Below are 13,497 nucleotides of genomic sequence, written 5' to 3' on the forward strand. Positions count from 1 at the left end.
GGATCAATTGAACCTGGGTGGTTGAGGCTGCAGTGAGCCATGATTGTGCCACTGCACTCCAGCCTGGGCGACACAGTGAGACCCTATCTCAAAAAAAAAAACAAAAAACAAAAAAAACCATTATAAACTGTTCAAGATTTCTGTCTCTCTCCAGACCAGACTAGTGTCATACTAATCTCCCCCTTCTTCCTTGTGCTCCATCTCCCAGTATTTACCTTTGCCACCTTAGCACCTTTGCTTTCACCTGCCTCTAGCCCATGGTTTCTCAACCTTGGCACTGTTGGAATTAGGGGCCAGATTAATTTTTTGTTATGGGGGCTGTCTGGTGAATTGCAAGATATTTAGCAGCATCCCTGGCTTCTACCCACTAGATGCCAGCAGCACCCAAAGCCCCAGTCTTGACAACCAGAAATGTCTCCAGATGTTGCCAAATGGTCAACTATGAGAGGTGGAGGGGAATTGCCCCCAGTTGAGAGCTACTGATAGCCAATTCTGACTTCAGGTCTCAGATTACTTCTCCAAGAGTTCTCTGAGCTCCCAGGCCTGTTATACCCTGCTCTACCTTCTTTTCTTGATAAAAACCTGTTTACACAGACTCATATATGCAATATGTATTTTCCCCACCAGACTGTAGTATCACAGAGCATAGGACCACAGATGAATTCTTTACAGATATGTGTCCAGTACCTAGCACATTGCATAGGACAAAGTAGTCTCTTAATAAGTCAGCCTGGAGCAAGATAATAAACAAATAGATAATTAATATATCATTAATATTTTATCACACAGAGAGAAGAGTGACACCTACTATTGCATGCTGTTTAATGATGAGGTTCACACCTATGAACAAGTTATTTATACTCTTCAGAAAGCTGTTAACTGTACACAGAAAGAAGCTATTGGTTTTGCAACTACAGTAGATCGAGATGTAAGTAGTTTTACCATGTTGATAATAAATTGAATTTTTACTATAGGTAAGTTACTATAGGTAACTAGAGAATTGAGTTAAAGATATATATCTAGGCTTTTCTTAAAATTTCATTTGTCATGCCTGTAATCCCAGCACTTTGGGAGGCCAAGGCAGGCAGATCACGAGGTCAGGAGTTCGAGACCAGCCTGACTAACATGGTGAAACCCCGTCTTTACTAAAAATACAAAAATTAGCCAGGTGTAGTGGCATGAGCCGGTAATCCCAGCTACTCAGGAGGCTGAGGCAGGAGAATTGCTTGAACCTGGGAGGCAGAGGTTGCAGTGAGCCGAGATTGCGCCATTGCACTCGAGCCTGGGCGACAAAGCGAGACTCCATCTCAAAAAAAAAAAAAAATTTCATTTGAATATTGGCCCAAATGTATATTGGGTATAACTATAAGCTATTGCCAATAGAAAGTTTAAGAGAACATATAGTTATTAAAATGGAAATTATAGATGCCTAAAATAATAAATGTTTTGTTCAAGGAAATATTTATTAATGGCTTGGAAAAGTTAGCATAGCTTTGAAGGAAAATTTTAACTAACTTATCAATGAGTAGGATGAGCGTTGTAAATATTGAAAATTGATCAGAATTGTTATATGCTTAAACATGTTTGTTTACTGGTTTAAAAGTTATTAATATTGAATACAATACTTTTACAGCTTAATTTTAAATATCTTTACAGGGGCGTAGGTCTGTTCGATATGGAGATTTTCAGTATTGTGAGCAAGCAAAATCAGTAATTGTGGTAAGTAATTTAAAAACATGCTTATATTATTTTTTATTAGTTTAAAACTAGCTTCATATTTCAGCATTTATGAACATGTCTTTCTGCTTTCTCAAATGAAAACCAAAAATTATGTTTAAAGATAATATTTCTTAAATATTGCATTATTTTATCTAGTTTTTTAAAGCTGTGTAGGATTGATATAGAAAATGAGTATTTAAATAAGATATATTCCCATTTCTCCATCAAAGCAGTCTTAGAATGTTTTTCACTTTCTGTTTTGTTTTTAATTAGTAGAATTTTGTGTTACTTCTTAGAAATTTAAATGGCCTTAAGCACCATGATTATAATGCAAGCAAAGTTGTTTCTTGGTACCTTATGGCAAAATATATTCCATATCCTCATAGCAAGTAGTGTATCATCTTTCTAAAAGCACAAACTATTCTCCACATTTGGATTTATTTTTAGAAATTAGAATTTATTTTTCACCATTCCATGTAACTGAATTTTATGTAAATATTCTTTTTAAAAAATAATTTTATCTTTTTTTTTTTTTTCCGAATAGTCTCTGTTGCCCAGGCTGGAGTGCAGTGGTGCAATCTCGGCTCACTGCAACTTCCTCTGCCTCCTGGGTTCAAGTGATTCAGCCTCAGCCTTCCAAGTAACTGGGATTACAAGTGCACACAGCCACGCCCAGCTAATTTTTGTATTTCTAGTAGAGATGGGGTTTCACCATGTTATCCAGGCTGGTCTCAAACTCCTGGGCTCAAGTGATCCACCCACCTCAGACTCCCAAAGTGTTGGGATTACAGGTGTGAGCCACCACACCTCAAATTTCTTTTAAATATATAAAATAATATGGAGGCCCCTGTATTATTATCATTTTGTTGTTGTTGTTTGAGACAGAGTCTTACTCTGTCACCCAGGCTGGGGTTTAGTGGGATGATCTCCACTCACTGCAACCTCTGCCTCCTGGGTTCAAGCAGTTCTTGTGCCTCAGCCTCTTGAGTAGCTGGGACGACAGGCATGTGCCACCACTCCCAGCTGTTTTTTTTTTTTTTTTTTTTTTTAAGTAGAGAAGGGGTTTCCCCCATTATCCTTTCTCCTTCCCTAGCAATAATTAATTTGCTTAATTTACTTTTTTCATTCTTGTGCGTTCCTTTATATTTCATATATTAAATATCCATCAACATTATATAGGGGTCTTTAAACATTATGTAACAAGATACATATTGAATGTATTATACTGCAGCTTGCCTTTTCATTTCAGTGTTGTTTTTAGGTTTATCTGTGTTGATAAGCGTTGCTGTAGTTCATTCATTTTTTAAACATTGTATAGTATTTCATGATGATTAAACCACAATTTATTTATTCTCCTGTTGATAGACAATTAGGATGTTTTTAGTTTTTTGCTGTGACAAATACTCCCGCTATGGGCATTATTTTGTCTCCTTTTTACATAGATGCAAAAGTTTCCCTACGGTATATACCAAGAAATGGAATTTCTGAGTTTTTAGGGTATGGACATTCTCAGCTTTACTAGATTTTGCCTAGTTCATCTCCAAAACTGTGGTACTAATATACTTTCCCACCAGCAGTATATAAGAGGGCCTGTTTCTCCACATCTTTGTTAAAACTATATATTGTCAAATTTTTAAATTTTGCCAATCTGGGCCAGACACTGTGGCTCACACCTGTAATCCTGTAATCCTAGCACTTTGGAAAGCAGAGGCAAGAGGATCGCTTGAGGCCAAGAGTTTGGGACCAGCCTGGGCAACAGAGCAAGACCCCGACTCTACAAAAAAAAATTTTAAAAATTAGCCAGGAATGATGGTGCACACATGTAGTCCTAGCTACTCAGGAGGCTGAGGTAGAAGGATTGCCTGAGCCCAGGAGTCCAAGGGTATAGTGAGCTTTGATTACACGAGTACACTCTAGCCTGGATGACAGAACAAGATCTTGTGTTAAGAAGAAAAAAAAAACAAAAAAAAAAACTTGCCAATCTGATGTGTGTGAAATGGTAGTTCATCAGTTAAATTTGCATTTTCCTTGATTTTTAAGTATCTTATTTTATATTTATTCTATTGGTCATTTAAGTTTTCTTTTTGGCAAATTTCCTATTCATATTCTTATTTTTTCTGTTGGATTGTCTTTTTCTTATTCATTTAAGTTTGTTGTGGTGCCTTTCATTGAGCAAAAACTTTAAATTTTAATGTAGCAAAAGATATATTTTTCTTTTTTTAAATTTAATTTAATTTTATTTTTATTGATCATTCTTGGGTGTTTCTTACAGAGGGGGATTTGGCAGGGTCATAGGACACTAGTGGAGGGAAGGTCAGCAGACAAACAAGTGAACAAAGGTCTCTGGTTTTCCTAGGCAGAGTGTTTGTGTCCCTGGGTACTTGAGATTAGGGAGTGGTGATGACTCTTAACGAGCATGCTGCCTTCAAGCATCTGTTTAACAAAGCACATCTTGCACCGCCCTTAATCCATTTAACCCTGAGTGGACACAGCACATGTTTCAGAGAGCACAGGGTTGGGGGTAAGGTCATAGATCAACAGGATCCCAAGGCAGAAGAATTTTTCTTAGTACAGAACAAAATGAAAAGTCTCCCATGTCTACTTCTTTCTACACAGACATGGCAACCATCCGATTTCTCAATCTTTTCCCCACCTTGCCCCCCTTTCTACTCCAGAAAACCGCCATCGTCATCATGGCCCATTCTCAATGAGCTGTTGGGTACACCTCCCAGACGGGGTGGTGGCCGGGCAGAGGGGCTCCTCACTTCCCAGTAGGGGCGGCCGGGCAGAGGCGCCCCTCAGCTCCCGGACCGGGTGGCTGGCCAGGCGGGGGGCTGAACCCCCATCTCCCTCCCGGACGGGGCGGCTGGCCGGGTGTGGGGCTGACCCCCCCACCTCCCTCCCGGACGGGGCGGCTGGCCGGGCGTGGGGCTGAGCCCCCCACCTCCTCCCGGACGGGGCGGCTGGCCGGGCAGGGGGCTGAGCCCCCCACCTCCCTCCCGGACGGGGCGGCTGGCCGGGAGGGGGCGCTGACCACCCCCCACCTCCCTCCCGGACGGAGCGGCTGGCCGGGCGGGGGGCTGAGCCCCCCACCTCCCTCCCGGACGGGGCGGCTGGCCGGGCGGGGGGCTGAGCCCCCCACCTCCCTCCCGGACGGGGTGGCTGGCCGGGCGGGGGGCTGACCCCCCCCACCTCCCTCCCGGACGGAGCGGCTGGCCGGGCGGGGGGCTGACACCCCCACCTCCCTCCCGGATGGGACGGCTGGCCGGGTGGGGGGCTGACCCCCCCACCTCCCTCCCGGACGGGGCGGCTGGCTGGGCAGAGGGGCTCCTCACTTCCCAGTAGGGGCGGCTGGGCAGAGGCGCCCCTCACCTCCCGGACGGGGCAGCTGGCCGGGCGGGGGGCTGAGCCCCCCACCTCCCTCCCGGACGGGGCGGCTGGCCGGGCGGGGGGCTGACCCCCACCTCCCTCCCGGACAGGGTGGCTGCCGGGCGGAGACGCTCCTCACTTCCCAGACGGGGTGGCAGCCAGGCGGAGGGGCTCCTCACTTCTCAGACGGGGCGGTTGCCAGGCGTAGGGTCTCCTCACTTCTCAGACGGGGCGGCCGGGCAGAGACGCTCCTCACCTCCCAGACGGGGTCGCGGCCGGGCCGAGGCGCTCCTCACATCCCAGACGGGGCGGCGGGGCAGAGGCGCTCCCCACATCTCAGACGATGGGCTGCCGGGCAGAGACGCTCCTCACTTCCTAGATGGGATGGCGGCCGGGACGAGGCGCTCCTCACTTCCCAGGTGGGATGGCGGCCGGGCAGAGACGCTCCTCACTTTCCAGACTGGGCAGCCAGGCAGAGGGGCTCCTCACATCCCAGACGATGGGCAGCCAGGCAGAGACGCTCCTCACTTCCCACACGGGGTGGCGGCCGGGCAGAGGCTGCAATCTCCGCACTTTGGGGGGCCAAGGCAGGCGGCTGGGAGGTGGAGGCCGTAGCAAGCCGAGATCACGCCACTGCACTCCAGCCTGGGCACCATTGAGCACTGAGTGAATGAGACTCCGTCTGCAATCCCGGCACCTCGGGAGGCCGAGGCTGGCGGATCACTCGCGGCTAGGAGCTGGAGACCAGTCCGGCCAACACAGCGAAACCCCGTCCCCACCAAAAAAACACGAAAACCAGTCAGGCATGGCGACGCGCGCCTGCAATCGCAGGCACTCGGCAGGCTGAGGCAGGAGAATCAGGCAGGGAGGCTGCAGCGAGCCGAGATGGCAGCAGTACAGTCCACCTTTGGCCCAGCATGAGAGGGAGACCGTGGAAAGGAGAGGGAGAGGGAGACGGGAGAGGGAGAGGGAGAGGGAGACGGGAGAGGGAGAGGGAGACGGGAGAGGGAGACGGGAGAGGGAGAGGGAGACGGGAGAGGGAGACCCAGGATTCTGTATATTTTTCTTTATAATTTGTATGTTTTATGACTTGTTTAAGAAATTCTTCCTTAATGTCTCAACATATTCAATTTAATAATGTATCAGAAACTGTACTTACAGATTATCAACTAGGGAACAAACAATGAAATAGAAAATGGACAAAGGATATGAAAAGACAGATCATAACAGAAAATCTAGCTGGTCAATATACATGAAGTTAGAGTGATAAAATATCTTGAAGAGATGCAAAGACTGGGAATACATGCTTAACAGTAAATTGCTACAGCATTTAGGGAAAACAGTCTAGTAACGTGTTAAAGCTTTACCTCACCTAGGAATTTATCTCATAGAAATACAAGTACCAGTAAGTGTGTATACAGTGTGTTCAGTACAGTACTGCTTTTTTTGTAGTCACAGAGGACTGGAAACAGAGAAGATGAATGCCCTTCTCTGAAGGATGTTTTAATAAGTCCACACCACAGAATATTATGCAGTCATTAACAGAAAAAAAATCAATGAAAGCTAAGATGCACAAAAGCATGTGTAGTATTTGATTTTCATAAGTCAAACTAACAGATCTTTAGAAATGTGTGTGTAAATATGTGTAAATGGAGACCATATACAAAAACTTACTATGTTAATATATGTTATAGAGAAAGGATGGAGCAGAGAGTAAAAGGAGGATCCAAAAAAAAAATAAAAAGGAGTAAATACATTCTTAAAAAGTGTTGGCCAAGCACATCGGCTCACTCCTGTAATCCCAGCATTTTGGGAGGCCAAGGCAGGCAGATTGCTTAAACCCAAGAGTTTGAGACCAGCCTAAGCAACATGGCAAAATCCCATTCCTACAAAAAAAAAAAAACAAAAAAACAAAAATTAGCCAGGCGTGGTGGCACACACCTGTAGTCCCAACTATTTGGGAAGCTGAGGTAAGAGGATTGCTTGAGCCCGGGAGGTTGAGGCTGCAGTGAGCTGTTATCAACGCCATTGCATTCCAGCCTGGGCAACAGAGTGAAACCCTGTTACAAAAAAAAAAGAGGAAAAAAAGATGTTCATAGATGTGAATAGACATTTCTCTGGAGCAGATACACAAGCAGTTAAGATACCACCTCACACCTATTAGGATGGCTTCTGTCAAAAAAATAAATAAATAAATAAAAATGGATAGGCATGCACTTATAGTCTCAGCTGCTCTGGAAGCTGAGGCAGGAGGATTGCTTGAGCCCAGGAGTTCAAGGCTGTAGTATGTGATCATGGTACCTGTGAATAGCCTCTGGGCAACATAGCAAGACTCCGTCTCTAAGGGAAAAAAAGTGTTGGCAAGGATATGGAGAAATTAAAACCTTTGTGTACTACTGGTAGGAAGGTAGAATGGTATAGCCACTGTGGGAAACAGTCCAGCAATTCCTCAAAACATTAAAAATAGAATTACCATGTGATCTGGCAATTTTGCTTCTGGGTATATATGCAAAGTAATTGAAAACAGGTTTCAAAGAGATATTTTACACCCCTGTTCAAGCATCATAATTCACAATAGCCAAAAGGTAGCAGCAACCCAAGTGTCTGCTAATGAAGGAATGGAGAAACAAAATGTGGTATATACATGCAATGGTACATTACTCAGTCTTAAAAAGGAAGGAAGTTCTGATACATGCTACAACATGAATGGATCTTGAGAACATTATGCTAAGTGAAATAAGCCGGTAACAAAAAGATAAATAGCATATGATTCTACTTATATGACCTACCTAGCATTGTCATATCCATAGAAACAGAAAGAGACAGATGGTGGTTGCTAAGTGCTAGGGGAAGAAAGTAGCAGGGACTTGCTCTTTATTAGGTATTATGGCGGTTTCACTTTTGCAAGATACAGAGTTCTGGGGACTAGTTTCACAACAGTATGAATGTACTTAACAATACTGAACTGTACACGTAAAAATGGCTAAGATGAAAGTTTTATATGTATTTTACCTTTTTTTTTTTTTTGAGACGGAGTTTTGCTCTTGTTGCCCAGGTTGGAGTGCAATGGCGCGATCCCAGCTCACCGCAACCTTCACCTCCCAGGCTGAAGCGATTCTCCTGCCTCAGCCTCCTAAGTAGCTGGGATTACAGGCATGCTCCACCACGCTCGGCTAATTTTTGTATTTTTAGTAGAGACAGGGTTTCACCATGTTGGTGAGGCTGGTCTCGAACTCCTGACCTCAGGTGATCCGCCTGCCTCAGCCTTCCAAAGTGCTGGGATTACAGGTGTGAGCTACCGTGCCCAGCCATGATTTAAAAAAAAAAAAAAAAAAGTTGATAACATGGGCTGGGCGCGGTGGCTCACGCCTGTAATCCCAACACTTTGGGAGGCCGAGGTGGGGGGATCAAGAGATCGAGACCATCCTGGCCAACATGGTGAAACCCTGTTTCTACTAAAAATACAAAAATTAGCCAAACGTGGTGGCGCATGCCTGTAGTCCCAGCTACTCGGGAAGCTGAGGCAGGAGAATTGCTTGAAACTGGGAGGCAGAGGTTACAGTGAGCAGAGATTGTGCTACTGCACTCCAGCCTGGTGACAGAGCAAGACTCCGTCTCAAAAAAAAAAAAAAAAAAAAAAGTTGATAACATCACATCTATGCAATAAATTATTTAAATAAGTACATAATTATATTGAGAAATTAAAGACATAAAGCAAGCTAAAACATTTAAATCATTTATTATTGGTACAGCAGATTTTCAAATATAGGACTAAAGATTCAGATTACTGGTCAGGCGCAGTGGCTCACACCTGTAATCCCAGCGCTTTGGGAGACTGAGGCAGGTGGATCACTTGAGGTCAGGAGTTCAAGACCAGCCTGGCTAACATAGTGAAACCCTGTCTCTACTAAAAATACAACAGTTAGCCAGGCGTCGTGGCGCATGTCTGTAGTCCCAGCTCCTTGGGAGGCTGAGGGCAGGAGAATCACTTGGACCCAAGAGGTGGAGGTTGCGGTGAGCCGAGATTGCTCCACTGCACTCCAGCCTGGGTGACAGAGCGAGACTCCACCTCAAAAAAAGAAAGAAAGAAAAAAAAGATTCAGATTACTCATAAACTAGCTGAACCTTCATGTTTTTTTGTATGAATCCTAAGATTTCCTCTAGAAAATTAGGATCTGAATCAAGTAAGGCAAGGAGAACGGTGTTTTTCTTACATCCATGAAAAAGTCTCCTATGATGATCGTAGTGTGGTTATATTAAGTAAAAATAATAACTTTGTTCTGCCAATAGAATAGCTTTTTAAGTTAATTTTTAAATCTTGCCATTTCTTTTTAAGAGAAATACCAGTAGACAGACAAAGCCACTCAAAGTTCAAGTTATGCATTCGTCTATTGTCGCACATCAGAATTTTGGTTTGAAACTTTTGTCTTGGCTGGGAAGTATTATTGGATATTCAGGTAGGTTCATAAAAGTTCATGCCAATTGTCTATTAAAAATGAGCTCAATATGCTGTTGCAAAACTGTTTTGGGAAAAATATCAACTGGAATAATTTCCTGCTTTAATTTTACATTTTAAAATACCATTTCAAAATACCTTTATGCATAGAAGAAAACCTATGTTTAACAAATTTGGTCATACTGGATATTTTTTATATGCACACAAAGGATTCCCTAATCAAATAAATTCAGGAAGCATTGGTTTAAAGAATTGTAAAGGACATTAATATGCTAATGCAATGCAATGTACATTTCACAAACAATTTTTTTTTAAACTTTTTTTAGTGGAGCATTTTGCAGAACTCTTCTAGTGAGTAAGCTGGAAAAATGCTGCTGTAAATAAAAACCTAAGTGATTAGCTGTTTAAACGATAAAACACTAATGTTGATTTATGTGTTTTGACTCCAACAACTTTTGGTTACCAATAATTTGCAACTCTGAAAATTTGCAAATTGGAAGTTACCAATTTGTGTTTTAAAAAAATTTTTGGCCAGGTGCCATGGCTCATGCCTGTAATCCTAGTACTTTGGGAGGCCAAGGTGGGTGGATAACCTGAGGTCAGGAGTTCAAGACCAGCCTGACCAACATGGCAAAACCTCTACTAAAAATACAAAAATTAGCCAGGCGTGGTGGCATGTGCCTGTAATTCCACCTACTCAGGAGGCTGAGGCAGGAGAATCACTTGAACCCAGGAAGCAGAGGTTGCAGTGAGCCAACATCACGCCACTTCACTCCAGCCTGGGCAAAAGAGTGAAACTCTGTTTAAAAAAAGAAAAAAATTCCAGAGTCTAGAAATTCGGTCATTTTTCTCTTTATGTAATGGTAAGAATTAAGAATCCTCACATCTGCAGCCAAAAATACAAGCCTGGTGTGTAACACTAAAGGGTAAAACAGGGATAGATATAAGCTGTTATGCTATTCTTCAGGCAACACTGTGGATAAGTGACATTCAGATGTTTACTGTAAAGAAAAATTTGAATACATTTGTATTGAAGGGCTTTTAGAAAAGAGCATTACTACACAGAACTGAGAGTTGAAAATATGAAGGTGTGGAAGATTAAGAGAACACGTTTACTTTAAAAGATAATTTAAAAGTTATCTTTCCGGGCTGACACGGTGGCCCACTCCTCTAGTCATAACACTCTGGGAGGCTGTGGTGGGAGGATCCCTCGAGCCCAGGAGTTCATAGACCAGCCTGGGTAATATAGGGAGACCCCATCTCTATCTAAAATTTTTTTTAAAAGAAAATAAATATCTTTCCAGTTATTTTTCTTAGTCCTATGTTCTTTATTTTGGTGTTTTCCATTGGATACCTGCATGCCAAGTGTTGTGCTACAGTATTACTGAAGAGTATAATGGAAGTAACGTCCTGCTGAAAATTTTCTTTGAGATATTAATCATTAATAATTTATATATTCCTATTTAATACTTACATAGGTCTTTAGCCTTTTAAAGGATTTCTGTTTGACAGCTTTTATAATTGAAAGTTATTCCATTTTTTTTTTTAATTTTGCATGCTTGAAAAAGATGAAAACAGTGATTTAAATTATAAAGTATGGGGCCAGGTGCAGTGGCTCATGCCGGTAATCCCAGCACTTTGAGAGGCTAAGGCAAGTGGGTCACTTGAGCCCAAGAGTTCAAGACCAGCCTGGCCAACATGGTGTGAAACCCCATCTGTACTAAAAATACAAAAATTAGCCAGGCGTGGTGGTGCATGCCTGTAATCCCAGGTACTTGGGAGGCTGAGGCACAGGAATTGCATGAACCCAGGAGGCAGAGGTTGCAGTGAGCCAAGATCACATGACTGCACTGCAGCCTGGGTAACAGAGTAAGACTCCATCTCAAAAAAAAAAAAAAAAATTATATATATATATATACACACACACATACACACGTGCGCACATATATATACACACACACACGTACATATATATGTATGTATGTACATATATGTGTGTATATGGGTATGTATATATGTGTATATGTGTATGTATGTGTGTATATATGTATGTATGTACATATATATGTATGGAACAAATAAGTGTTAAAGCTTTGGTTATTTTAATGCTTATATTAATATTTGAAGAACGTTTCTGAAGTTTACATTTAAAAGGTTGTAGTAATATGTTTTCCAGGGTCTCACATGCCAAGTCCACAATAAGTTTTTGTTTAATGAATGAAGAATTTTTTATGTAGCATTAATAAAATGCATTGCTATATATTATAGTGCAGAAGTCATGCATTCCTCCTTTTAAATGGTAGCACATTTTATATTTCAATTATGGAATGCATAACACTTTCACTGTAATGTGGTTTAATTAGCATAAGTGCTTAAAGAACAATATTAAGTGGTTTTTTGGATGTTTTTCTCTTTAATTAAATTCATTAAAGCACAAGAGGTTATTGCCTTTATGATAGGCATATATTTTGACTTTCAGGAGTAATGGTGTGTGATGTGAGATTTGAAATTTATTTCCTTTTTGTTAAAATATTAATAAAACAGTTAATATGTTTGCCTTTTCTGAATAAATTTGAACTTTAAGAAAACATTTAAAACTCTACAGATCCATTTGAACATCTACTAAAATGTCACTTTATTTTAATATTTGAAGTTGCTATCTCATTCTACCTTTCCTTCTATTTAAAGATGGCCTTCGCCGGATTTTATGTCAAGTTGGTTTACAAGAAGGGCCAGATGGTGAAAACTCTTCTCTAGTGGACAGACTGATGCTTAGTGATTCCAAATTATGGAAAGGTGAATCTCTTAACTACTTTTAAGGTGTAGAGGAACCTATATAAGTAATTGGGATGTGAAAGGTTTTTATCATTTGGGAAGATATTTAATACATATATTTGTGCTTTTTAAAATTAGCATTGCAGTCTTAGTCTTTGAAAAATATAGATTTAGTGGGGTGGGGTCCATGATCCAACTTAAATGGATTTTATATTTTGTTACAGAGTTATGTTTAGAAAACTTGGTTTTATAAACAAATTGCAAATATTTTGTGCTAAGGAAAACATGTATTTTGCTCCTTTTTTGAAGGGACAGGATCTCACTCTGTTGCCCAGGCAACAGGAGTGCAGTGGCATGATCATTGATCACTGCAGCCTCCAACTCTTGGGCTCAAGCAATCCTCCCTTCTCAGCCTCCCTAGTAGCTGGGACTACATGTACATACCACCATGTATGGCTTTCTTTGTTTTTGAGACTTAAAATACAAGCCAGTCTCAGTGGTGTGTGCCTGTAGTCCCAGCTACACAGGAGGCTGAGGCAAGAGGATCACTTGAGCTAGGAGTTTGAGTTCAGCCTGGGCAACAAAGCAAGACCCTATCTCTTTAAAAAAAAAAAAAATGCTGTGTTGGCTGGGCATGGTGGTTCACACTTGTAATGCCAGCACTGTAGGAGGCCAAGGCAGGAGGATCGTGTGAGCCCAGGAGTTAAGACCAGCCTGGGCAACACAGCAAGACACTGTCTCAAAAGTAAAAAAAAAAACAAAAAAAAAACAACAAAAAAAAACCCACTGTGGATCACATAAAACTTGAGAAATATAATTGTTTGGTGCGTCCTTATCTTATACCATGATCTTTTTCTACAAGGTGCTAGGAGTGTATATCATCAGTTGTTCATGAGCAGTCTGCTTATGGATTTGAAATACAAGAAACTATTTGCTGTTCGATTTGCAAAAGTAAGTGGCTTTTCAATTTTGAAAATAGGTTATATATAGAGTAACTATGCCCATAATTATATCTAGGCTTCAAAAAATTAACATCTAATAGTAATATGTCAATGTGTTGATATTAAATTCTAAGAAACTTCATAAATAATCTTTTCATTCTTTATCAATAGAATAAAATTATAGCAGTGAGACTTCTTGTTCATCACCTCCTATGATAACATGAGTATCTATTATAC

General features: G+C 41.8%; 1 protein-coding gene across 9 annotated transcripts in view; it reads left to right on the forward strand.

Moving 5' to 3' along the window:
* The window catches only part of UBR2 (ubiquitin protein ligase E3 component n-recognin 2), a 132,166-nt gene that overhangs the window by 41,089 nt on the left and 77,580 nt on the right, over positions 1-13,497 (forward strand). For all 9 annotated transcript variants that reach the window (XR_004671978.3, XR_008625617.2, XM_003833292.6 and 6 more), the window contains 5 exons: positions 790-928; positions 1,657-1,719; positions 9,425-9,545; positions 12,233-12,340; positions 13,182-13,270. Coding sequence is in view for 7 of the 9 variants with exons in the window: in XM_003833292.6 (XP_003833340.2) it covers positions 790-928; positions 1,657-1,719; positions 9,425-9,545; positions 12,233-12,340; positions 13,182-13,270 (520 nt within the window). In the remaining 2 variants the exon portion in view is untranslated. The remainder of the gene's footprint in view (positions 1-789; positions 929-1,656; positions 1,720-9,424; positions 9,546-12,232; positions 12,341-13,181; positions 13,271-13,497) is intronic.

Source organism: Pan paniscus, chromosome 5 (genome assembly GCF_029289425.2).
Source record: "Pan paniscus chromosome 5, NHGRI_mPanPan1-v2.0_pri, whole genome shotgun sequence".
Taxonomy (NCBI): domain Eukaryota; kingdom Metazoa; phylum Chordata; class Mammalia; order Primates; family Hominidae; genus Pan; species Pan paniscus.